General features: G+C 40.1%; 3 protein-coding genes and 1 long non-coding RNA gene across 17 annotated transcripts in view; 2 read left to right on the top strand and 2 right to left on the bottom strand.

The window, feature by feature from the left end:
- PBLD (phenazine biosynthesis like protein domain containing) overlaps positions 1–7,331 on the bottom strand; it is a 68,243-nt gene extending 60,912 nt beyond the window's left edge. For 7 of the 11 annotated variants that reach the window (XM_061448420.1, XM_061448388.1, XM_061448395.1 and 4 more), the window contains exons 1-6: positions 6,561–6,691; positions 4,766–4,865; positions 1,828–1,926; positions 1,182–1,291; positions 1,000–1,029; positions 406–494 (exon numbers count right to left, since the gene is read on the bottom strand). In XM_061448420.1, coding sequence (XP_061304404.1) covers positions 406–494; positions 1,000–1,029; positions 1,182–1,291; positions 1,828–1,926; positions 4,766–4,865; positions 6,561–6,644 — 512 coding nt within the window. In that variant the 5' untranslated portion in view covers positions 6,645–6,691. Of the gene's footprint in view, positions 1–405; positions 495–999; positions 1,030–1,181; positions 1,292–1,827; positions 1,927–2,596; positions 2,644–4,362; positions 4,866–6,560; positions 6,692–7,191 lie in introns of those variants that run through there. The other 4 variants (XM_061448366.1, XM_061448428.1, XM_061448405.1 and 1 more) reach the window with 4 other exon arrangements.
- Positions 7,332–7,406: 75 nt separating this feature from the next.
- Positions 7,407–13,676, top strand: HNRNPH3 (heterogeneous nuclear ribonucleoprotein H3). 4 transcript variants are annotated; one of them, XM_061448325.1, is made up of 10 exons: positions 7,407–7,487; positions 8,788–8,924; positions 9,467–9,605; positions 10,149–10,291; positions 10,744–10,830; positions 11,169–11,287; positions 12,302–12,437; positions 12,694–12,774; positions 12,858–12,944; positions 13,262–13,676. In XM_061448325.1, the coding sequence occupies exons 2-10, from the start codon at positions 8,807–8,809 to the stop codon at positions 13,336–13,338; spliced, it is 987 nt and encodes a 328-aa protein (XP_061304309.1). In that variant the 5' UTR covers positions 7,407–7,487; positions 8,788–8,806; the 3' UTR covers positions 13,339–13,676. The 4 variants fall into 4 exon arrangements, with proteins under 4 accessions (XP_061304309.1, XP_061304300.1, XP_061304318.1 ...); XM_061448316.1 differs by having other exon boundaries at positions 10,149–10,336; XM_061448334.1 differs by having other exon boundaries at positions 10,149–10,336; positions 13,227–13,676.
- A 2,076-nt stretch (positions 13,677–15,752) lies between these two features.
- Positions 15,753–26,120, bottom strand: part of RUFY2 (RUN and FYVE domain containing 2) — a 33,210-nt gene continuing 22,842 nt past the window's right edge. The window contains exons 17-18 of the mRNA XM_061448259.1: positions 18,154–18,231; positions 15,753–17,418 (exon numbers count right to left, since the gene is read on the bottom strand). Of these exons, the coding sequence (XP_061304243.1) occupies positions 17,275–17,418; positions 18,154–18,231 (222 nt within the window). The 3' untranslated portion in view covers positions 15,753–17,274. The remainder of the gene's footprint in view (positions 17,419–18,153; positions 18,232–26,120) is intronic.
- LOC133266747 (uncharacterized) lies at positions 22,599–24,828 on the top strand. The gene is made up of 2 exons (XR_009742500.1): positions 22,599–23,321; positions 24,670–24,828. It is a non-coding gene; the product is annotated as an uncharacterized LOC133266747 (long non-coding RNA).

Raw genomic sequence — 26,120 nt, 5'->3', positions numbered from 1 at the left:
CTTATGATGCTGTTAAGTACATGTAAGCAGATTACAGTCAAATATGAGTAAGAATCCGTGGCACTCTGTTTCACAAAGCAGACCTCTAAGCTATGCAACTATTGCTTCTTCATATGAGACACAAGACTCCAAATTTCCCACTACGTTACTGGATCATATTTTTTACTCAGATAGATGGGGAAAATACACCATTGTTAAAAATGTTTCCTACGCCTCTGCAGGTTCAATAAACTCCCATTAGAAGATAACCATTTAACACAGAAGTTTAAATAAGAGTTTTTAAACTTCACCTGTTTTAAAACTAGATAAACCAGCCTAGTATGTAAGGAATGGAGGCTAAGCAGGCAGACTCAATTTCTGTACACTTGATTTTAAAAAAGAAAAAAAAAATAAAGGATAAGTCACCTTTCATAAGCATCACTGAGGCGGACTAAGAGTTTCTTTGTGTCAGGAGAGTAACGAAGATCTTGAACAATCATGTCACCAACAGCTGCCTGGTGTAAAAATTAAAGGAGACCAAGGAAAGTTCATAATTTGAATACAGAATACTATTTTCTCTACATTTTCATAGAACACATTCCCTGCCAGAACAGGGCTTATGAAAGGTCCCTCATGCAGCCATAAAGTACACGCAAGCAAGAAAAAGAAATGCACAAAGTGCATGAATAGATATGGGTAGGTGCTAAGATCTCTGTGCATGTCAACTCAGAAGGAAATTCAGGGATCCAGAAGAGTGGAAGGACACTAGACTGCCCTCACATGCATATAATAGGCTGAAAATACCACAGAGAAATACTGACACTCTAAACAATGGTAGTGGGAAACAATGTTCAACTGCAGCACTTTTGAGAATTCAATTTCCCAGGCTGCATGACTCAGACCTTCAAACCTTAGTGTTTCAAGAGTACACTAAGCAATGCCATCTTAACACTTTTCAACCATTTTAACATATAACTATTATAAATGTGTTTCTAAAACATACATAGATTCTTTTTTTACCTTTATTAACTCTTCTACTTCCTGAAGTACCTGAAGATAAAACAAAAAAAATCCACACTGTAAAAAATAGAACATATATATGTATGTATCTATTCAACTACAGATAGATACACTTACATACACATGTAAACATAAACACATGATTTCCTTCAAAGCATTTAATGAATAAAACTTTGACTGACCTGTGGGTAGGTTAAGTAAAGTGGTAAGTCCAGGACAATATGATCTTCCACTTGTCTGGCTCTTAATTCCCCACTCAACGTCACAAATGTGAGAACTGAATTTTTGTTTTCTAGAAAGAAAAAACATTGCAACATTATCAAATGTAAGAATTGGAATCTATATTATAGTTCTTAGAGTAGCTCAGTACAGTCAGAAGAAGTTGGTTACGCAGCTAAAATACAGTAACTACAATAAACCTACAGTAAAAAACTATAGACAAAATTCCCAACTAAATAAATAAGCTGCTGAGGCTAATAAAAGCAGTGACTGCAGGGAATCTCTTCTCTGTGTTTCTAGAATGAATGGAAATTTCCTTCAAACAGAAAGAGCATATTCCACATTCATCAAATTCTACTGTAACTCTCCCAGATGACATCTGCATATTTAGTACTTTTCTTAAACAAGAATAATAGCAGGGCATCCCAATCCGAGGCATCAGACTACAACCTTGTAATTACAGAGCAGTTGCAAAAGACAATACCTAAGGTATCTCCATGTGTGTTCTCTAAATGTTCTAAATATTTAATTGCCTTTGTTGTAGAAAATAGAGATTTTTTAAAATTAAATTTCCTAAAAAGTTACAGTAATAAATAGCTGTAATCATACTTTGTATGTGAACCAACACAGCAGCTGCTGCAAGTGTAGCATGACCACAGAGAGGAACTTCATTGGCTGGGGTGAACCATCTGAGTCCAAAGCAGGAACCTTGAAAATAAAATTTAGTGTTATTAAGTTGAAGAAGTCTCAAAACTTTATGTAGAATGATGACATTTCAGTTAATCAGAACACACGTTATAATCTGTCCTGGTCTTAAACACACTTTAAATAATTTAGGAATTACACTTTTAGGAACCTATTTTGTACTGACTTTTGAAACAGCTATTGCTTTTCAGTCAGGTCAACAACACGAGACTACTAACAGAGGAAAACTACTTGGTTACAAAAGCAAAGGAGCTGCAGAGCAGAAATGACTGTCTGCCCAAGAACTAAAAGTGTGAATCAGAGGCAGTCTTGAGAAGTGCACCTGGCACCTTTGAAGCGCTGCTGAGTAGCTAGAAACTGGAGACATACAGAGGTATCATAGGTTAGCACACAAACAACAAACTGTAACAACAACTTATCACCTGCAAAGGTGAAAAATAACCTGGAAAAGGGGAAAAACATTCTGAGAAAGTAAAATACGTAACTGCCACTGGGTGTTCTAACTGAAAGGAGAACAACCTGGAGAAATAAAAACTGGTTTGAGAGAAAACATCATCATCTATTGGCTGTTCCAGGTAAAAAACAGGAATTTACAGCATTTACTGGCTTCTTGAACTGGTGGTGTCCTATGTTCTCTTATGTCTCTATGATAAAAAAACTATTTAATACTTACCCAAAATAGAACTTCTCTCTCTGACAACTTTCTGTGCTGCATATATCCTTTAGGGGTTAGATAGTTTTAGTGGTATAACTGAAATTTTATCAGAGCTAGATCAGTTATGAATTATTTTGCTTAAACCACCAGGCAAGTCTGGTAAAAGTCTCTAACTCTTCATGTCACTAGAAATTGTATTTCTATTTGTTGTTTAAAAAAAATTGGAACCCAAGTGCACTATAGTTGGTTTCCTGTAGCTTTTGCAGACTTACACCACAGCATTTAAGATAATGCTTATGAAAATATATTTCAAGTGAATAATTACCAAACACAATTAAAAGGCACAAGAGAAACAAATGATATCTAAAAAGAAACCCCAAACAAGTCTTGTCATCACTCCCGTGAAAAACCAGTGCATTAAAATCGGTCCCCTCTCCAATGAAAACAAATAGAATCCCAACAAAACCTAGTGGATGAAACTAACAAGCTTGGCAGAGAACTGAAGACACAGAACCACAGAACCCAGAAGTCTGCCCTAGTGTTAATACACTCCCCCAAGTGGAAATTGTGGCTGAAAGCAGGAGGAAATGGAGTCAGCCATGCTCAACCAGAAACAGACAAGCTGTGTGACCCAGAACACTTGCCTGAATGTTGAGATATACAGTCATACACAGACTAAGAAGACATTTTGTACTCTCATAAATTAATATAACCCTAAAATAATGCAGATATTTTTAAATTAAAATTTAATTAAATGCACTGATCACAAACTCATACTCCTCTCAAAATCATACTTTGCCCAGGAGCCCTTAAGACATCACTTATGTTCCAGAGAAGACGGCAGTCTCACGAATGACATTCTGATGTGTCTGGTCTACTCTTGCTCCTACCAGCCCTCATTCTCAGGTGTAGCTCAGTTGCTATATTTCTTTGAAAAAATTGTGCTACTCTTTAGCAGTTGCATGGGTCTGATGTCACAAATTCTAGTCCCATTAACATCAAAAGCACTTTGATAAAATAAATAAATGTATTAAATGTATCGGCAAGGTGTTAACATGAAAAAAATGTTCATATGAAAAATGAAAAGTGTTATTATTTCTAATAATACTTCTAAAATAAATTCCAATTTATTAACAATAGGAGTAAATGAGGATAGTTATAACTTTAAGAAAATCCTCTTTAATAACAGAGAATGTACAAAATCCCACTCTGAACAATCAAGCAATAAAGAACAGTTTCTTTGCATACTGTTCTAAGGCCTCTTTCATATAGCCAGTAACTCCAAAGCTGTTCATACCTCTCTTCCACTATGTCATATCAAAGCAAGGGCGTGCCAACACAAATACTTTACCCTAGAATCAAAATCCAGGCTAGTGACTTTCAGCCCCTTGGCTCTTGCTACCACACAACTGCAAAGTGAGCAGATTCAGCAAACTGATTCAGCTGAAAACTAATCCACAAAGCTATTCAGAATGGATTCTGTATTTGTCTGTTTTCTATCTTATCTAGTGTCCCTCCATTTCATCGCTCATATTATATATATATACATATATATATATATATACACACATGCCCTCACAAAGAACACCAGTGAAGTCTCTCCTTTCAAACCAATCAAAAGTGTAGCCTAATGTGCTTCCTTTGGGCAACTTTTGATTTCCCACTTTTGTTGGAAACCTGTCTTTTCCAGTATTGGCTCCACAGATCACTTACAAGATTTAGTGACAAACTCAGATAATAGCTTATGGTTACCCCAGTGAACAGCCAAGCCAGATTCTACTCACTTTGCAGTCTTGTGCATGAGGAATAAACATGTTCCATCTCTATTCTTCTGAAGAAATTCTCTCAGGAGACTGTTAATAGTAAGGGAACTACTAATTGAAAGATCTTTGCATACCATTTTCAGGAGATTTTCTATATCTAACTTGCTTATTTAGTGAAAGACACTAAGACAAATGGTTTAATTCATAAATAATAAATGTCTGTATATTGTAAAATGAATTTCATGTAGAGCACAAACACTTTAAAGAATCCATGTGCAAAAGGTTTATTATATTCTTAAGAGATATATCACAACTCCAAGATTTTGTTTTAGCTGTATTAAAAGTTACCACCATTCCTTATAAATGCACCCAGTATTTCCTATTCCCTTGTGAGAGATTGTGGTGGGTAAACAGAACCACTCACTTTTAGTAAAGTCATCTCCAGGGTGCAGTTTTCTGATGAAAGCAGTTTCTGAAAGGTTCATTTCCATTGCAATTTTTTGGTGCAAATCTTCATCCAAGTCCTAATGATGAGACAATAAATCCAATTAAAAGCAGGCAAAAAAAATGCAGAATTAAACTTACTGTCAAATAAACACAGTAATTTCATTTTCTATTATAACAGATTCATTTTTAGTTCAAAATACTGAGTAAAACAAACAAACAAGAAAAAAAAACACCAAACTAAGCATAAAATGGAACAACTAGTTCAATCATTGTGATAAATAGACATTTCTAGTATCTGTCTTATTAGTTTACAAATTCTTGGAATACATGGAAAATAAAATCACCAAAAAACCTAAACTCAAGTCTTTCCATGAACATGATACTTTTTTGTTTAGTTATAAGTCACACTGAGAAGACATTATTATCATAATCTAAAAATAACTACAACTCTCTTAACTCTGAACAATGCATGCCAGCAAGAGCTACGTAGCAATTGCTGCAGCAATGACCAAGGTGGCTGATCAGTGCTTATGGCCTCGATATTCTTTAGACAATGGGAACAATACATTAAGTCAGAAGACGCGGAGGGGAGATAAACTGAAAAAAAAAAAATAAATGGCTGGAGCTCACTACATTCTGCTTTAACTGCCTGCAGCTTTAAATCCTGAGAAGGGTTCAAAAGTGAACATTGATCCCAGGACACACGAGTTGCAGTGCCTGTATAAAATTCTACCTCACCCTTGATCCACTGCTTTTTCCCCACAATTATGGTGACTAAGAATCTGGGCTATAAATATGGAAACACAGATGAAATAAAGTACTGTTTGGACTTGGTTAGGTTCAACCTCTAAGAGATAACTGAAGTTAGCAGAGCAAATTCTTATTTCTCTTACTAATGTTAATACTTTTCAGCCAAAGATCCCATACTACAGAAATGACACAAATACTAATGCACACCGTAGACCTGTATTTGCAGAGTGAATTCTATGCAGTGAAAAAACATTCTTTTTATAGTAACAAGCGCCTCTCCTTTATTCCAGAACAACAGTTCTGTCAGTTATTCTAAAGACACTAAACCAGAACAAAGACCAACCAAAATGTTATTAAAAATAACAGAACTTTACTGAACTACTGCCATCCTGTGGTATTTCTGAAACACAGAAAGGGCTCGTTTTGCCATCCTTGCGTTATTCCCAAGGGATTTTGTAAAACATCTGCTGAGACTCTGAATGGAACAGAAATATCGCCACTAGCTGCACCTTGCTTTCTTGGAGCTTAGAACAAAATTATGAATGAGAACATCAGCTTCAACTACGACACTAAGGCCTGTAGCCACAGGTACTGAAGAAAAAAAATAATTAAAAATCTCCACGTTCCAAAGGCAACATGCAAGTAACTTGCCCCCACAATATATTAATGTAATAAAGTAAAATTATTATGAAAATGCAAATAGGACTCATAATTTCAAAGTAAGTTCATTCTGAGAGGAAGTATTTAGATTTCAGGAAGCCAAAAATACCTCTGAAGTGAGATATTCTCACTCATAACTTCAGCTGATAAGTAGGCTATATTGTACAAGATCTAGGCTTAGAAACATCTAGAAAGGATTCATAGTCAGCTCACGCTACTGCCACTGACTGATATACATTTTCTTACCATTTTCATGAACTGTTACTATGCAAATAACATAAGACCTATTTGGTAGAAATTGTCAACAGTGTACCAGTTAGAACCAACTTGGTCAGAGCACTTTGAGGAGGAAGTGAACTTACATTTTCAAGCAGACAAACTGCAGCAGGATTTCCAAAAAACGGCCGGTTTGTAAAAGCATCAACCGTAAAAACAGGGATTTGCATTGTCCTTTGTGCCCATTTAAACTGCTTTCTGCAAAGTGCTTCCTCACCTTTTAGCCCCAGCTGATAGCGTAACTCCCAAGTTAATGTTTCCCTAACGCCAGGAAGAGCCAGCGGCCCCCATCTCCTCACTTCCGAGCGCATACAAGAGCACAGGCCTCCTTCCACACCCCCAGCGCTCAGCGCCAATTTTCAATTCTTTAGAAAAGCTTTTAATCTCTTCTTTTGTATCGACTTCTGCCAAGCTCCAAAACACTCCCACCACAGAGTCCTTCCCAGCGGCATTTATGAGGTTCCCCCTGGGTCTGGCCTGCCGCGGGTTCAGCACCGCTGTGGGAACCCGCTCGCCCTCCCAAACCCACGCCGGGGAAGCCGGCCACCCTGCGCGACACACTCGAGGGGACGGCCACGCAACCGCCGCGTGTGCGAGGCGATCCCTGGGCGGCCATTTCGAGCAGGCGCCACAGCCACTTTCTGCCAGAGCGCGCGCGCTCCCAACCGGGAGCCCGCTTGGCGCCAAAGCGAACAGAAGGACGGCCCCATTGCGGACCTAGCGCGCATGCACCTCAGCGCCCTTCAGCAGCAGCCGTGACAGGAATAGGCGGGAACTCACTGGCCGCCGCGCGCGTGCGTCATTGCTTCTCCGCGGAGGCGCGCATGTGCTTAGTGCGCCTAGCCGGGGCTAAGGAGTGTGGCGTGGCTATCGCGATATTTGCGTAGTCGGGACGCTCTTCAGCCCGCGTCCCTTGCGTAGATTTTGAGCCTGCTGGCTCGTTAGCAGCGAGGAGTTTCTTTCCCAACAGAAGCTCCTGCCGGAGCACGTCGAGGCGTGCGCGAAGGTCTCCGGTGAGTGGGGAGGGAGTATGGGCATGATGTGCGCTAGCTGGACAGGCCGTGGTGGCGATAGCAGTAGCAGCTCGGGCTCTGAAGCGAGCCGGCCTTCCCGCTTCTCGGCGCGGCGTCGGGGCCGGCGCCCGCCTGAGGGGACCGTGGGCGGTGGCGGACCTGGAGGAGGGCGTGGGGGAGGGGGCGGTGCGGCGCGTCTCCGCGGAGCCTCGTTCCTGAGTGCGGCCGCCATTTTGAGTGGTGGAGTCGAGGGTGGCGGCGGCCCCAGGAGAGCGGCGGGTGGCGGTGAAGGACTCCTGCGGGGCCTGAGGTTGAACGGGAGGAGGCCGCGCAGCTCCTCCGAGGCGGAGAGGTGGTAGCGGGTCACGGTGGGGAGCTGGGCTGGAGCGGGGAGGGTGGGAGGGGGCGGTACCGTGGAGGCGCGGTAAATGGCGCCGGGAAATGAGCGGTGGGTCAAGGCCGCGATTTCGGCGGTGGTCGGTGCAGCGGGTCGGGTGGACTGTGGCGCGGAGGGGAAGTGTACGGTAGTGCGTCGATCAGCGCACGAGGGTGGCCATTGAGGTTCTCGGGCTGTTGAGGCTCGACTGCCGCGCTGCCCATTGTGGAGCGCTCACGGGCGCGCTTCCCGCCGCCTGTCCGTTCCTTCCACCCCCTCCCAACACCGCCCCAGGCGCAGGGCGGTGCGAGGGAGCCGATGCGGCGGCGCGGGTCCGACTTCCCCTTCCCGCCGGGGTCTCGGTGCGCCAACACTGGTGCCCCTCAAGGTGATCCCGCGGGTCCCCGGTTTGTCCCAGGCAGTGTAACATGAAATTAGTGCATCGCCGGTGCTTCCGGTAGGGAAGACGGGGAAAAAAAAAAAACACCAAACCAACAAAACCAAACCCTCCCACAGCTGAGCGCTTTGTTTGCAGACAAAGGAAGGTCTTGTGTTTCCACGCAGGAACCGTTGCGTGGTTCTTACCCCTTCTTCAAATGACATGCTTTAAAAGAAATTAAATAATAAAAAACGCTGAACACAAAACCTTAAAGGCTGGATGTTGAATGTACTCTCGAGTAAATAATGAGCTTTATGTGCTGTGCCTCCCCACGTGCTTCCCTCCCTACACACTGTGGTGTTCCCTGTCAAGAGTTTGGGGTAGGTTTAGATGTGTATGTGCTGTAGATGTGGTAAAGTAGTTTTAAATTTGTAATAGAAATGGAGCTTATTATCCCAAATACTAGATACCCAAACTACTTGATTTTGTTGTTGTTGTTAAATGTTTCGACTTTTTTCTTTACTTTTTTTTTCCCTTTTTTGAAGGGTTTGCTTTAAATAAAAGATGGACTGGAGTGGAAAACATAATGGGCCAAATGATACAACTAATGATGGAACAGTGGTACGACTTCGAGGCCTGCCATTTGGTTGCAGCAAAGAAGAGATTGTTCAGTTTTTCCAAGGTACCTCTAGTATAGTCGAAGTCTAGTGGCTGGATTTTCTTACTTCTTTTACACAATGTGTTGTACATTTTAATTTGTTATAGCCATTAATGGGGTGGATTGGGAGGGATTGTGTTAAATTAGTTTATCTTAAATAAAAATTATGTCCTGTAAATAAAGTAGAAATAACAATAGATGTAGTAAAATACACAATATATTTCTAACTTTGTCAACATGGTAAACGCATTATGCGTATTGGGATAACTGAATGTTAGCTGATGATCCAAGTGGATCAGTTAAGTTGTTTGACTGGTAGCTATATTTTCTTCTTGTAACTTAGGTGGTTGTATTTTTGCATAGCTTAAACAGAAAAGAAGTATGGCTAAATCCATAAATGTTTAATCAAAGATGACTGGCTTGTATTGTTGGGTGATGGGGGAAATGAGGTGGTTTTCTTTTTCGTTCTTGTTGTTTAGATATGATTTAAGTATTTGCTACAGATGGGAATGTTTCAGCCTTTAACACTGTTCCCCTTGATGGGGTTATTTGTCCTTGGGTTAAAGGGTTGGAAATCGTGCCAAATGGGATAACATTGACGCTGGACTACCAGGGGAGAAGCACAGGGGAGGCCTTCGTGCAGTTTGCTTCAAAGGAGATAGCAGAAAATGCTCTGGGGAAACACAAGGAAAGAATAGGGCACAGGTGGGGATGGAGAGTTTGGGATGGTGTTACATCTTTATTTTTGGGGGTTGTGGGTCAGTAATGCTTTTGGGTGGGTGGGGACCATTATATGGAACTGGCTGTTTTTAAGAATTTCTGTAACTGATCCTAAGTTAACTTGGGAAATACAATAGACTTGGGGGGTGGGGGAGACAGTATTGCCTGGGTAGCTTGCTAAACTCAGAAAATTGTATCAGTCGTTCTTGTGTAGGGTAATTTGTGATTAATGCTACTATAGCTTAGACACTGTTTTTCAGCAGTATGTTTCTCATACTGGAAAGACATGATATATGCTTAATTTATACAGCTAGAATTTTCACATAGTAATTTTTGCCACTGTAAAGTGTTTTGGGGTTTTTTATACACTTAAGATTCTTACGGCTTTGAGGAGAAACTTAAGTTATATGGTATCTAGTCACTTTTATTGGATTGTCTAGTTACAGAAAACATAGTATGGCCTTTTTTAATATTCAGACAGCTTTTGCATGTATGCTTATTGGTATCTTGAAAATCCTCTTTTATTAGATATATTGAAATCTTCAAAAGTAGTAAGAGCGAGATCAGAGGATTCAGTGACATGCCAAGAAGAATGATGGGACAACAACGGCCTGGACCATACGATAGACCATTAGGAGGAAGAGGGGGTTATTATGGAGCTGGGCGTGGAAGTATGTATGACAGAATGCGTCGAGGAGGTGGTGGATATGACGGTGGTATGTTTATCTAATGAATGGAGGTTCTGTTGTCAGTCTTGTGTTTCTGACATCTTTGTCGAGAAATAAAGAAATGGCAGTAGCTGCAGTTCCCATTAGGTTTGATGCACTTCCCAAGAAATTTTTTACTTGTGATGTATTAAGAAATGTGACTTAGTATTTAAAATTAATGGAAATAATAAGGAAACTCTGCTTTCAGCAAAACTGGATCTCACTTGCATGTTGCAGTCCTTTTACTATGTAAAAGGAAACGTACATCTGCACTCTACAGGAATTCAGGTTTAATAGTCTTAGAGGCTGTTTGCAAACTGCTGGGTGTCCAAAGACTGAAAAGTTGACTCTTGTGCATTGCTCTGTGAATTTTGAGTGTTAATGTAATGATTTCTTTCTTTCTGTCCTCTGCCCAGGATATGGTGGCTTTGATGATTATGGTGGCTATAATAACTATGGCTATGGAAACGATGGCTATGATGACAGAATGAGGGATGGGAGAGGTAAAACTTTTTTTTTCTTTTTAAATAGTTTGCCTAAAAATATATTATTTGAGTTGTAGGATATCCAAGTCAGAAACTTCATCAGATTATTTGGTACAGAAATAAGGTTGTTCAAAACGGGGAGGGGGAGGGGTGGAATTGGGGCATTTTAGGAAAAGGTAAATACATTACTTAGGGTGTATTCTGGTTAAGTGTTTGGGTTGATAGATGGGAAGCGTAAACAGCTTGCATTCAGTGGTATAATGTGTGCTTTCAGAAAACCAGTAGTAATGACTTTCCTGGCTTTTCAGGATGATCTTACAAGTGTGTGGTCTTGTTTGGTTTGGATTTTTTAATAGGCATGGGGGGACATGGCTATGGGGGAGCTGGAGAAGCAGGCTCAGGTTTCCATGGTGGCGGTCACTTTGTTCACATGAGAGGACTGCCTTTTCGAGCAACAGAAAATGATATTGCTAATGTAAGTACAATGGGAAAAAAGGGCTTTTTAATGCTAAGAGTTTGCATGTTCCTGTCTCTCTTACTAGAAACTTGGTTGAAGTTCCCAGACAAGTGATTGATAGTTCTAATAGGTCTGCAGATTCTCTCATAAGAGAGCAGGGTGGTGGGTAAAAGCACCTCTGTAAGATTTTGGGAATACATTCTTGTGTCAGAATAGATGTGCTGTTTCTAGGGGGAAAGGTTTTCTTGAGATAGAAGGCCCTAGGGCCTGACTTAAAACAGAGCCTCTTTCCAGCATGGGGCTCCGTCTTTATTTGTTGCACCTGTATGTTACGTATGGAAATCTTGATTCTTGTTACTTGGGGCAGCGGGTGGGTGGGTGGGTGTTTTTCTTGAGGGTGGGAGTTAATTGAGCTACATTCTTTTCAGTCAGTTTGATAATTTTCTTTTAAGACTCAAGATGACAAGGGCTAAACTTGAGGCTTTGAATCAGAGCATGTTATTGCAAGTTGATGAGTAGTACTTCTGTACTTTATCAAAGGTTCGTTTGCATATACTGTTTGGTAAAAAGGGTGTTAGTCAGAAGTACCACTGTGTCTTTTTTTGAGTTCTGTAGCAAGGAAGACTGGTCTGATTGACAGCTTTAGTATGTCCTTGAGAAATGTATTTGGCTCTGCTGCTTTAAAACCCAAGTAATTATCTTCCTTTTCCAGCATGGCATCATATTAGAACTTGTTGCTTAAAGCAGTGTGTGTGGGCAGGAATTCTTGTTCCTATCTTTGCTTTTAAAGAAAGCTCCTCAAGCTCTGTAGGTGAAACTCTTTGAGCTGTATAATAATAATAGATAGTAAGAACAGACTGACCTAATGTTGAAGGTCCACTATTGGTGAGTAATACTTTGGAAATTAATTATTTAATTTATACAGTAGAATGAGATTAAATTGAAGCAGTGCTCCACTAACCACGGGTGTGGGGAAAGTACCTGGCTTGAATTCTGTATTAATCTGATTTTATTGTTGTTTTATATTCTTAGTTTTTCTCACCACTGAACCCTATAAGAGTTCACATTGATATTGGAGCAGATGGAAGAGCCACTGGAGAGGCAGATGTGGAATTTGTAACACATGAGGATGCAGTAGCTGCCATGTCTAAGGATAAAAATCACATGCGTGAGTATTGTATTTACCTGAAGCTTTCTTCAGCTAGGCTTTAGTGGGTTATATAAGGGTAAAATAATATTATGGTTTAAATGGCATTTAACTTGGTTTGCTCTGCCATTTATCTTTCAGACTTGCTTTTTGTGGGCAGCTGTCACTTGTAAGGTGGTGGGGTTTTGTTTGGTGGCTGGTTTTTTTGGGGTTGGTTTTTCTTTTTTTTTGCGTCTGGTTTTTGAAACAAAACACAAGGCTTTTTTGTTTCCTACAGAACATCGATATATTGAACTGTTCCTGAATTCAACTGCTGGAGGTGGTTCTGGCATGGGAGGCTATGGCAGAGATGGAATGGGTATGTATCAATTCCAACCTTAGCCAACATTTTCTCCAGTGTAGAGTTCCAAGTTTGTAATGGTGCACTTCCCTGCTTTTCAGATCAAGGTTATGGCCCTGTGGGTAGAATGGGAATAGGTACCAATTACAGTGGAGGATATGGAACTCCTGATGGCCTGGGTGGATATAGTAAGTATAAGTTTTGCTTTTCATGTATTTGTTGGAAATGCTGTTAATGTCCATCTAGTAATGGATGATGGGGCAGGGTGGTGGGCATTGTGGGCTGGGGGTAGCTGGGAGGAGAGGGAGGGGGGCAGCAGTTTAAACTGTAAATCAGTTGGGGGTTTATCATTTTGCTACTACAGCAAATGCTTGTTTTAAAAAAAACAGTGCTGATGTATCTTTGTTTGAGTAGAAGTTAAGTCATTTCAACCGTTCTGTATTACCCATCACATTTTTTCTTTTTTTAAGGTATGTATGCGTGACCTTGTGTCAATTGTTTGCAGGTCGTGGCACTGGAAATACTGGAGGATACTATGGGCAAGGCACTATGGGTGGAGGAGGATGGCGTGGAATGTATTGAAGGGTAGCCTTGCTTCTACAAAACATCCTGGAAGAAACAGTCTCTGGTCTACTAGACTTTCTTACAAAATTTAATTTCTTTTGTATTTTAAGAACTTTATAATGACTGAAGGAATGTGTTTTCACAATATTATTTGGTAAGCAACAGATTGTGATGGGAAAATCTGTTTTCTGTAGGTTTTATTTGTTGCATACTCTGACTTTAAATAAATTTTTATATTCAAACCACTGATGTTGATACTTTTTATACTAGTTACTCCTAAGGATGTATTACGTATTCAAGACTACAGTCGGTTTAAGATGTTGTACTGTGGTTCAATAAAGGTGGTTGTACTGTGACTCCCATGAACACTGATTCAGTTCTATGTAATCTTGGTGTAGTAATTGAATTTGAAAAATCCACTTGTTTAAGGGGATAAAAGGTAGATGACTAGGTTAGTTGATTTGGTAACAGTATTTCCTAAACCCTTTTCATAAGTTGTGTAATAATCTCAACACAGCGTAATGCTCTGGAGGCCAAGTCAGTGTGCTGGCTTTTTTGTACTACCACAGTCCACCATCACCTTCAGGTGCATGGCTGCATAAACGAGTAGTGCCCAGGTTTTGTGCCTGCACCAAACCAAGCAGTGATGTTTATTTCCACACATGTAACATGCAAACCAAACTGTAATACTAGCACAGCTTTTGCTAACACAGAGTGGGTCACATACTAGTTAATTTGGAGCTATTTAATCTTTCTTTTCCCTAAAAACCGCTTTTGGGAAGAGCGGGGGCTTTGGGAGCAAGTTAGATACTTTTTCTTTCATGAAATTACTGTACTTAAACACGGTTTCGCTTTTTGTTTTTCTTCCTGCACAGAGCTGACTTGTTTTGTGTTTGTTCAAAACTTAACAAGCCATTCTCTAGATGAGCTCGTTAGAAGCAAAATATCTCTAAAATGATAAGCCCACTACCTGGTAAATTCCACACAACCTGAACACACTGATAAAACTTTCTGTGCATTTGTGACATGTAAGATATGTAAGCAACTATTGTTTGAAGACACTTAACATACCTGATGTGTAATGAAAAAAGGTATTTATTCTTCTGAGCCAGTGTGATCTCCCAAATTAATTGCTTTGTTCTCAATGCCTCCCTTAAAATGTCAAATGTGATCTTGGGTATTGAAAATCTGTCACCTGTTTTGCTAGTACTGTGTTATATATGTAATAAATGTCTTCTTGTGGGAGAGAGGAGAATGGAGTTTATTTCACTAGAGATTGTGGTTTTGTCTCATAGTGACTGGAAATAAAAGCTGTGAAAGGGTAATTGGCCCAGGAAGCTTTCCAAGTTCTGGAGTATTTTTGGCTAGGCAGGAGAGGGAAGATGAGGCCTCAACACCAGTGTTTTAATTCTGCTCTTGTGGGTTCTTAGTCTGCTCCTGAAAAAGCTGCTGTATTTCAGAAAACTTAAGATGGCAAAGGTCAGGAAAAAAGTTAATCCAGGTGCAGGAAAAAGCATCTTAGAGCAAGGTGGAGGACATGTACATGTAATAGAAGCAGGTTTTTTTCTACCAGCATAGCAGGTATCTGCAAAATACTGTCAGTTCTGGTCCATTTCCTCACTTGGGTATATTTTGTGTTCTGTTTTATGAGAAGGAACACCAGCAGCCAGCTGAGGTTTCCCTTTACTTTCAGAGAGGCGGGTGCAAACGCAGTAGGTTGACCTACCTTTTTGAGAAAGTGGGTTCAGTGTGTGTCGATTGGTGTGGGGAGGAGGAGGAACATATTTCTCTGCTTACTTGCTCAGGCCCTAAACTCATGAACTCAGAAATCATTTCTCAAGAAGAACAAACTATGCTCTGATACTCTGCCCAGTTCAAGTTTCTCTTGATGAACACAGATGTTCCTATGCTGGGTGTGAGGATAATTTAAAACCACGATCTGTCAAAGAACAGTGTTTGTTTGACAGAAAGGGGAAATCAAATCACCGAGAACATAGAATACTTGCCCCTTTGTTTAAGGCAGTTGTTTTGCAAATAGGCAAGTACAGGGGAGAGGGAAAGATTGCAGTTAAGTAATACAAATTTAATATATTGCATGTTACAGAAATGTGCTGTCTTCTTACTTTTAAAAGATTGCTTATTTTAAAATTAATTTTGTTTAGTTGCATACTTTTCAAAAAGTTAGTTAGGAAAGCAGTACCAGTGAGCACCCTCTGTATCCTAGATTGCACCCTGCTGTCTCCATACTTGCCCCACATAAAGCCTATGGGAAAAAACACTTGGAATACTTTCAGGAACATAAGCAGCACTTGCTTTGTTATCTCCTTAGTAGGGGGTAGGTTGCCACTCCTCAATATATGCAAAGACTTCTAAGCAACTTGAACAAGTCCTACCTAATACTCTGAATTACAAATTTAGTGACATTCACATAGTTAAGTGGCAGATCAATTAAATTTATTTTTTCCAAAAGATATTTACAGATTTACAAGTATTTGTTTTGTATTCACAAAAAAGTTACATCAGGTAATTTTAAAAACATTTTTCTTTACAAAAGCTACATAAGCGACTACACTGGGGTGTTAAAAAGAACAGACCTATTGGCTTTTAGAATATTAACTAAACACCTACCCTCAAGAGACAACGCTAAGCTAAACAAAGTACAAGAATAATTAGAAGACCTGTTTCAAGAGAGACCTTTTCCTGTTTATAAGCATATTCCAAGCCCATGGCTGAAAGAACTACCAGGCTGGTAATTCTGCTGATGGCTTGTCAGTACTGGCCAGAGCGTAGAGATTCCACATCTGGAACCCATCACACAAGCAGCTAAAGGGCAGAGGGTACACTGGTTCTAGTGAAGTGACGGTAAAGTGGGGAATATTTACCAAGGGATGTATTTGCCTATAGGAAGAATGAAGATTTACATTGCAGCAGAAGTTACCGTTGGTGTGAAGAGAGGTCAGACCTGGATATACTGAAAAGTGCTCTGGGAAAAAAAAGTGCCGTTTAGGAGCAAATTCTGAAAGTTTGAGAAAGATGATGACAAAATAAGAAAGAACTTTCCTGTCCAACACTGAAAGGATGCGGTCTCCAGTAGTTAACCCTAGTCTTTCCAACTGGCAGATTCACCCTGCTTCCAGAGCCATACAGCTTACATGAAAACAATACAAAGATAATTTTACAGACAATGTCAGGCAAAGACTTTGTGATGGACATCTCTCTTTTAACTGGAAACACAGATACGTCAAATTAATAGTTAATTTAAAAAAATAATTCAACAAAATGCACCTCCCATGACCCAAGTGCCTAGAGGCACTGCTTGTTTCCTGCTTGACAAAATCTCCCCTTACACCTGTGACTACAAAGAACAGAGCTGTCAGTGCAATATTCTTGGATATATCCAATCTTGATCAGAGGGAAAGTAAACACATACAGTTACTTGGCAGTAACTCATTGGACCACTGCATTAATTGCATTGCTTTTTTTTTTTTTAATACAATTTAAAACTACCTACTGCACAGTTTTGCTTCACAGCAGCATATCACAGGCACATTCTGCAGCAATATTAGGTTGGCCTTGTTGCAGACTAGCCTGTAAAAGCAGGTAAGTACATCATCTTTTTCAAGATCATCATAATGACTAAGATACTCATCAAATAGATGTTAACACCAAGTCTCCTCTGTAACCAGCCCTGATTCCTCCAAAACAGGTTCCAAGCCATTCATGAGACTAACATTGTCATCTGTATTTTTAACATATCCATTTTCTACACTTGGGTCCCATTTTCTCTGTTTCAAAACAAAGCAGGCATGTAACTCCTCTACAGTACCTTGAAAATACAACTCTGAACTGCTTACCTGAAATTCTTGAAATGCTGCTCTATGTTCTTTAGTTCACATTCTCTTTTTACAGGATTAGCCAAATACCAAAAGGTTATAAATATCTTGTAGCATACTCTTACGGCACATTAGAAGAGCACCTCTGTATAAGTATTGCATGGCAGGAATCACAGACCCGAACAGGCTTTGGTGAAGAAGGCAGAGGCAGTTCATTGTCCGAACAGGCATTACAAAAAATCTCACCACAGTTTCTACAATGATGCTAAATAATGGAGAGAAGATTAAAAATTAAAACTTTTACACTAGAAATATACTTGGTAATTGGATACCAATAAACAGTATACACAGAGCAATCTGAAATGTGATTCCTTGCACTTCTCTGGTCTGAGCATGGAATCGGTTTTCAGAAGATAATTCATCTAAATTCATCTAGACAAACCATGGTCTGTCTAGGATTGAACCACCAGTTGCAGATATAATCCCTGAATTAAGAACATACTCTGCTATGTAAAAATGTAGTACAAGCAATGATACTCCAGACCGGATGATTCTGTCAGGCACCTAACTGAGATTTAACATAAAAAGGTAAAATAAAAATTCCTGCACGTGTTAATAAAGCATAGAAATTAACATCCCATTTTATTTTAAAACGACAATAACCTTGTACTTTCTTAGGCTATTGTAAAAAAATGCCTCAAAAAGAATTCCACATGTGTCAAACTGTGACAGTTCCAGACCTGACAAGCATTTGAAATGATGATTCCACAAAGTAGGTTGAACGATTTTTATGTTCCACAATAGCATTTCACCAAAAGGCAGTGTTTCTTGTGAAACCTGGGCTCAGGTGCATTGTAAATACCAAGGAACTAGAAAGGCATCTCAGAAATAACAATGCATTCATCTGAGCATTGACATTTCATGCTACATCTCTAATACATTTAATGTTTTTCTCATAATACATGTAAACAAGTTGTAAGAAAAATCACTGAAGTTTTACCTTCCTTTTGGAAAGAGAAAATTCCTTTTCACATAACTTGCAATGTGTAGCCTCTTTGTCCTTCAACCAAACCTGGCCCTGGAGAAAAAATATTGTAAATGTATGTATCTGATGAAGTTAAACTTTGGGTTCCAGAGAACAAGACAAATCAACAGCAGTATTTACTGCCTGAATTATTGCATGCCCTTAGGTCAGTATAATGTCACAGAGACTCTAAATAAGTACAAGGCCACTCTAAAACAATGCAAAACTTTGTGAGACGAGACAGAGCAAGAGGTGCAAAGCGAACGGGCTTTGAGGTGGTAAAGCTGGTCAAGGACTGAGCCAGAAAAAGCAGAAAGGTATGTATCTCAAGTCTCAGAGCTGAAGTCTATTTCCCTGCCCATCACGCAGGAACAGTCCCCAAGTTGCAGAAAAGAAAAAACAAAACAAAACAGGTCAGTGTGTCGTGGTTTAAACCCAGTCAGACAGCTTGTTCACTCACTTCCCCCCCTTCTTGTCCTTCCCCTACTCCCGGAGGGACAGAGAGGAGAATCAAAAAGAATGCAACTCCCACAGGTTGAGATAAGAACAGTCCAGTAACTAAGGTATAACAGAGATCACTACTGCTACCACCAATAATAATAATGATAAAGGAAATAACAAGGGAAGAGAATACAACATCTCACCACCAGCCAACTGATAACTCCCCCCCCCCAACCCGACCAAGCACCGACCCATACCTCCTCCAACCCCGCAGTCTACCAGCCCTTCCGGCTAACTCCCAGTTACATCCTGGGCATGACGTGCTGTGGTATGGAATACCTCTTTGGCTAGCTTGGGTCAGGTGTCCTGTCTCTGCTTCCTCTGGGCTTCCCCTCCTCCCTAGCAGAGCATGAGGCTCACAAAGTCCTTGGCCAAACCAAAACATCATTGTTATCAGCTCAGTTCCCAAGCCGAAAGTTAAAACACTGCACTGCACCAGCTACCAAGAAGGAGAAAAGTGACTGCTACTGCTGAACCCAGGACACAGTATCAAGAACTGTTAATTTCCTTCTGTCTAAACCAATTAATAAAACCAGGAATCTGCTCAACAAAACCATTTCAGACATCTTCACTTGTGCTGAAGTAATATGCAATTTCGCATGCCACATGTTCAAACATGTGCAGACAAAATCTCTGCTCTCAGTGCTCCCTATCTTTAAAGTTCCAAACCTCTTAACATTTCAGATCGTATTTTATCAGCTTTGGCGTGAAGAATGGGGTTGACTGAAGAATAGGGTTGTAAAGAAGTAACCTCAAGAACATTAGGCTTTGTTAGCAACTATAGAGAAAAGGAAATTACTAAGAACCAGGCGGTTACCTATATGACAATGATCCTAAAACAAAGTGATGAAGAAATAACCACCAGGGGTCCAAAAGCCCACTACCACATTTTTGTATGCATACAGGAGGCATTCTCTTAAAAGTATGATGTAATGTACATAATCTAATGAATATGCATGTTTAAGAACAATGTAATCACAGCCTGGTTAATGCTCGAGGGAGACACACTTGGAGGAGCTATCCCCCGTGTTTCCCAGCGCCACAATGAAGAATACCTGCTTCTCAGCTTGAAAACGTTGTTGGCGAGTTCCTGGAGATTTCTCCAAATCAATCTGGGACCCCAGATGGTACCCTCTCTGCTCAGCTCCAGGACCCACTGAGGACAGGTCTCCCTAGGGCCCTCGGGAGTTTTTCCTGGAGGGACCCCTTGACTCATTTGGATCACTGCAGGAGCAGACAAGGACCATCTTCATAAAAGGTATTCTTTTCTTTTATATAGTCTGTAAGATGCAGGGGGCATCTCAGTTTGGTAAATTGGTTTGGTAAGCGTATGCAAGGTTTGGAAGCCTTCCGTAAATTGAGATAGGAAATCTCATGGGTAAAGGCGTATACCCAGCTGCTAGTGTCCGTTTGGTATACACCCGCAAGAAGCAGGGGGCATCTTGTGGTTTGGGTCCTGCAAGACGCAGTGGGCGTCTTGTAGAAATGGTTTTGGAATTTTTTACTGGTATTTGACTTAATCCGTGGCTTGTTATAATTATGATTTTTGTCTTGTGATTTTGGTATTGGTGACAGACTGTTGTAACTGCGTTATCAATTGTCTCTGTTTCAAGTGTTGCAACTGTGTGGAGTGTGTCTATTTTGCGGCTTGTTATAGCGATGATTTTGGTCTTGTGATTTTAATATTGGTGACAGACTTACTGTTGTTCATTTGATACAGTTTTAGTCTCTGTCTGTGCCTCAGGTGTTGTAACTGTGTGGAGTGTGGCTGTGGGATCCCATGTGTGTGTATGTGAATGCGAGATAGATAATGGGAGATTGGCAGAGTGAAGAGATCTTGAAAAAGTCCTTTAGGGTGCATTTTGGCACACTGGAAAGAACTAGGAGGGTTTCCTGGGGGCTCAGTAAATAAGAAAACATTGGTGAAATATTGTAACCAATGGTGGCCCTTGTATACTCTGGGGGATCAGGAGAAATGGCCTAAAAATGGAACTCTGAATTATAATACATTGTTACAGGCGGCAGGGAAAATGGGAAGAAGTGATGTGTGCAGATATATTTTTCACTTTAAGAAACCACCCAGAGTGGCAGACGAAATGTGAAATTAATATAGCTCTGCCAGATCCCTAATTTTGGCTTTGGAAAAGGACAGGGAAAAACAGAAAGCTAAGCTGAAGAGATGTTGTTCAGCCTGTGATATTGGGGGAATGATGTTTAAAGTTAAAAAAACAAAAAACAAAACAAACCCAAACAGAGTAATCAGGAAGATAGGTTGGGGGATTATGTATCTCTGAGAGGTGCACTCTTGGCATCTGCCCCATCTGTTATTGATAAGGAGGAAGAGGTTGCTGTCACTGGCAACAGAGCAGAAGGACTTGAGAATGTTAAAGAAGTGTGGAGAGTGTACTGGAATCAGAAACATGTAGAGAAGAAAGAGCTGGGTCGTGCTGTAGGCACGGCTACAGGGGCTGCTTTGGGACAAGTAGAAACTGGTGGAGGGACTAATGTGAGAGGACGAGGCAGAGGCAGAGGAGGAATGACAGGCAGAGGTGAGAAACTGAATTCTCCTGTGGGAAGGGATCAGTGTGCATACTGTAAGGAGTTTGGATGTTGGAAGTGAGACTGCCCTGGGAGGAGTGCGCCATGGGGTGGCTCCAGTGACTGAACTGGAACTAGACTGACAGGGACCTGGGAAATCTACCCTAGCAGATCCACTGATTAAATTAAAACTTGGGACTAGAGGAAATAAAGTGGAATTTTTAAGTGAATACAGGAGTAACTTATTCGACGTTAAATCAGAGGAAAAGAATTTGTGACAGAGGTGGGAACTACTGGCCACCAAGGAAAAAAAAAAAAATACCGGGGGGAAACAAAACCAAAGAAAAGCATTCTTTCTGAAACCTTTAGAGTATAAATTGGGAAAACAAATAGGAATTCATAAATTTTTATACATGCCAAATCCTCCAAAAAAATCTTTATTAGGGCGAGAAGCAACATTTAAAGAAGGCAAAATGGAATTAAGAGTCAAAAACGATCAATTAATTGAAGTTTTATCTTTAATTCAACAGAAAAGCAAACAGGAGGACCTCCCTGAAATAGAAGAAATACTTAATCAAGTATATCTGAGAGTATGGGCATCTGAAGTTCCAGGTAAGGCGAAAAAAATGCTTTGCCTGTTAATGTGGAAATAAAATGGGGGCCTGCCCAATTAGAATTAAACAATATCCCTTAAAATTGGAGGATCAAAAGGGAAACAAAGAAATAATTTTTTAAATATATGGATTATTATTTGAATGTGAATCAGAATATAGTACTCCTATCTTGCCATTAAAGAAATACGATGGGAAAAGTTACAGATTAGTTCAAGATCTCAGAGCAGTCAACAAAATTGTGGAGAATATTCATCCAGTAGTAGATAATCTGTATACCTTATTGACTAAATTGAATATTTATCAGGAGTGGTTTACCGTTCTGGACTTAAAGGATGCATTTTTCTGTCTGCCCCTGGCCAAAGAAAGTCAAAATTTATTTGCTTTTGAATGGGAAAACCCTGAAACAGGAAGGACACAGCTCACTTGGACGGTGTTACCTCACATTTTTGGAAATCAATTGGCACTAGAATTAGAATTCTGGGAAGCACCTACCCAGACAGGAACTTTACTATAGTATGTGGATGACCTGTTAATTGCTACTAAAACTGAGAGGGAATTTGTTCAATGGACTGTAGAACTGTTAAACTTTCTAGGGCTAAATGGATACCGGGTATCTAAATTGAAGGCTCAACTAATTCGAACTCGAGTATCTTATTTAGGATGTAAAATAACAGGAGGACAATCAGAACTTGGAGCAGCTCAGAAGGAAGCAATATGTCAAACACCGTGACCATCCACAGTTAAAAGATTATCTGGACATTTCTGGGAATGACAGGATCGTGTCAACTCTGGATCCATGATTATGGTGCTCTGGGAAGACCCTTATATGAGCTGCTAAAAGAAAATCCAACCTTTCTAAAATGGACAGATCAAGCTGAAGAAGCGTTTAAAAGTTTAAAGACAGAACTCATGAGAGCTCCAGCTCTGGGGCTCCTGAACATGACTAAACACTTTTGCCTATATTCCTATGAGAAACAGCAAATAGCCTTGGGGGTTTTGGCTCAAAGATTGGGATCTTATAAAAGAGCAGTGGCCTATTGTTCAAAACAACTGGATGAACAAAGTGAAGGCTGCCCTGGATACTTGTGAGCAGTGGCAGCAGTCATCTTAAACATCCAAGAGGCCCAAAAATTTACACTGGCACAAAAGATCACCCTGTTAGTATCACGTGCAGTATCAACAGTCCTAGAACAAAAAGGTACACACTGGCTATTGCCATCACGTTTCTTGAAGTATCAAGCCATCCTAGTAGAACTGGATGATGTGGAAATTGTGATCACTAATGTTGTGAATCCAGCATCTTTCCTTCAGGAAACCCCTACCGAACCATCAACTCACAACTGCTTGGCCACAATAGAGACAGTATATTCGAGCTGACCAGATCTGAAGGAGGAGCCTCTGGAGGGTGCAGATTCCTGGTTCACCGGTGGCAGCAGCTTTGTTAAAGATGGTAAACGAAGAGCAGGATATGCCATAACTACAACTTCAAAGGTAATAGAAGCTAAACCATTACCCTCTAACACCTCAGCACAAAAGGCAGAAATAATAGCCCTGACAAGAGCCTTGGAGTTGGCAAAGGACAAGCAGATAAACATATGGACTGATTCCAAATATGCCTTTGGTGTGGTTCATGCACATGGAGCAATTTGGAAAGAACAAGGACTTTTTAAATACGCAGGGAAGACAAATTAAACATGCAGCGGAAATTCTACGATTGTTAGAAGCTGTACAATTAGCCAAGGAAGTGGCTATCATACATTGTAAAGGACATCAAAGAGGTAACTCTGATCAAGAGATTAGAAATAATCTGGCTGATCATGAAGCTAAACGGGCAGCAGAAACAAAAAGAGTTGAGGTGATGTCCTTAATTCCTGACAGTAAACTGGTAATTGAGCAAAATAAACCTAGGTACTCTAAAGAAGATATGAAACTAATTGAAGACTTGGAAGGACAGGAAAATGAAAAGGGTTGGATAAAAATACCTGATGGGCAAGTAGTGATCCCTTATAATCAATTACGGAAGTTGATACAAGAACATAACAAAACACATTGGGGAAGTAATGCCTTGTATCAACATTTAAACAGATCATAGGAAGAAATTTCTGTACCATAGTGCAATTAGTGACAAAACAATGTCAACTATGTCTGAAAAATAACCCTAAGACTGAAAACAGGAATCAGGTAGGGACAATTGGAAAAGTGAATTATCTGGGACAACAGGGCCAAATATTTTTCTGAATAACCTAGAAAAGGAGGTTATTGGTATTTGTTGGTATTGACAGATACCTTTTCAGGGTGGCCAGAAGCATTCCCTTGTGGAATAAATAATGCAAGACAAGTAATTAAAACATTATTAAATGACATAATACCTTGTTCTGGGGTACCAGAGGCAATTTCTTCCTACTGAGGCTCACACTTCAGTGCAAAATTGTTACAAGAAGTTAGAAAAACTTAGAAATTGATTGGCAACTACATGTTCCTTACAGGGCTCAGGCCAGTGGACAAGTAGAAAAGATGAACCATCTGATCAAACAACAGATTAATAAAATATGTCAGGTTATATTGGTACCGAGCCTTACTGCTGGCTCTATTAAGAATTCAAGCTAAACCTCGGTCGAAAGAAGAGGCTGGCCCATGCAAAATTTTATCTGGAAGACCATATCAGTCCCAGTTTAAAGGAGAAAGTCTTCAGGAAGTGGGAGAAGGCTATCTCCAACAGTTTCTGATCAATCTGGGAAAACAATTAGAAGAAATAAATAAGAGAATATTAGGGACAAGAGCGAGAGGTTTAGATTATCCTATTCATCCTTTTAAGCCAGGAGACTGGGTTTTTATTAAGAATTTTGCAGGTGATCCCCTAGAAGAGAAGTGGAGTGGACCATACCAGGTATTACTGACTACCTTTACAGCAGTGAAGATAAAGGAACAGCCTGCTTGGATACATTACTCAAGAATCAAGAAGGCACCAGAACCAGAAACACATCAGAACCAAGAAAAAGTACGGCGTGTCAAGTCTTCAGGACCCACACATATGAGACTACATCGATCATATTTGGACTTGTATAATAGGTGTAGAAGCATGGAATCAAAATCTGTATCTGAAATTGATACAAAAGGTTACTAATGTCTTAAACAAGACTGATTGTTGGATCTGTACTCAGCTACCTAAATCAGGAGAGAGACTGGGTATTCCTTTAATTGGCCTCACTATTCCCTTTAAGACAAACTGGAATAGATTATGGAGAGATGCTGTTTATACCGACAACAGCCATACAAAGTTACAGGTTTTAAGGATACAAGCCTCAAGTATGTCAGAAGTTAAATGTGTAACCACTAACAAAACTCTTAATCAAGGCAACATGTCAGTAGGAAATTACCCATACTGCAGCTGGTCAATGCAACTTCACCTTCAAAAACCTTTAACTGGTTACTGGAATGTTCCCGAAGGGAAAGGGTGGTATTGGTTATGTGGAGAAAATGCCTTTAAGGCTTTGCCTCCTAACTGGAAAGGGACATGCACACTAGGAGTAGTGGTTCCAAACTTTACAGTAATTGACATTCATCCCTCTGGAACCTGGGTTCAGAGTTTTATTAAAAGAATCAAACAAGGATATAATCCCATAGCAGAACAAAATATTGCTTTCCATAGCTTTGTTAGATGGCTTATTCCATCTCTAAAATCGAATGGCATTAGATACACTGTTAACATCCCAAGGAGGAGTTTGTTCTGTAATCAATGATAGCTATTGTTCTTATATAGATCAAAGTGGAAGAATTACTACTGATCTAAAGGAAATGTGGAAACAAGTTAAAATATTTCATGAGGTGGCACAGGACAACACCTCATGGGGATCTGGGGAAATCTGGAAAAAATTAACATCATGGGTACCCAATCTCTCCTGGTTGAGACAGTTTTTTTTTTACTGTATTTGTAATAATAGGAATGGTTGTAATTACATGCATAATGGTCCAATGCTCCTTTTGTTGTTGCAAACAAACCATGATGAACTGTGATGAATGGAAGAGAAACAAAATTAAGCATCAAGTAGAAACAGGGAAATACTTCAGGAAACTTTAAATAAATATGAAATAACTCAGTTGCAAAAGAATTTGCAATAGGACAAGAAAAGGGGGGATTGAAGAATGGGATTGATTGAAGAACAGGGTTGTAAATAAGTAACCTCAAGAACATTAGGCTTTGTTAGCAACTACAGAGAAATTACTAAGATAAGCTTTGCCAGAACCACCTGGTGGTTACTGATATGACTGATATGACAATGATCCTAAAAC

This window comes from Pezoporus flaviventris, unplaced genomic scaffold, assembly GCF_033815535.1.
Source record: "Pezoporus flaviventris isolate CSIRO_AGI_PZ_B2104156 unplaced genomic scaffold, CSIRO_AGI_Pfla_v1 ptg000001l, whole genome shotgun sequence".
Classification (NCBI taxonomy): Eukaryota; Metazoa; Chordata; class Aves; order Psittaciformes; family Psittacidae; genus Pezoporus; species Pezoporus flaviventris.
The sequence above is the reverse complement of the archived record's forward strand: the minus strand, read 5'-3'. Positions and strand labels throughout refer to the sequence as shown.

Coding starts and splice junctions, on each gene's coding strand:
- HNRNPH3 (XM_061448316.1), top strand. CDS start 8,807: ATGGACTGGAGTGGAAAACATAATGGGCCAAATGATACAACTAATGAT. Junction 10,337..10,743: donor AGGTGGTGGATATGACGGTG/GTATGTTTATCT, acceptor TCCTCTGCCCAG/GATATGGTGGCTTTGATGAT. Junction 11,288..12,301: donor CAGAAAATGATATTGCTAAT/GTAAGTACAATG, acceptor TTATATTCTTAG/TTTTTCTCACCACTGAACCC.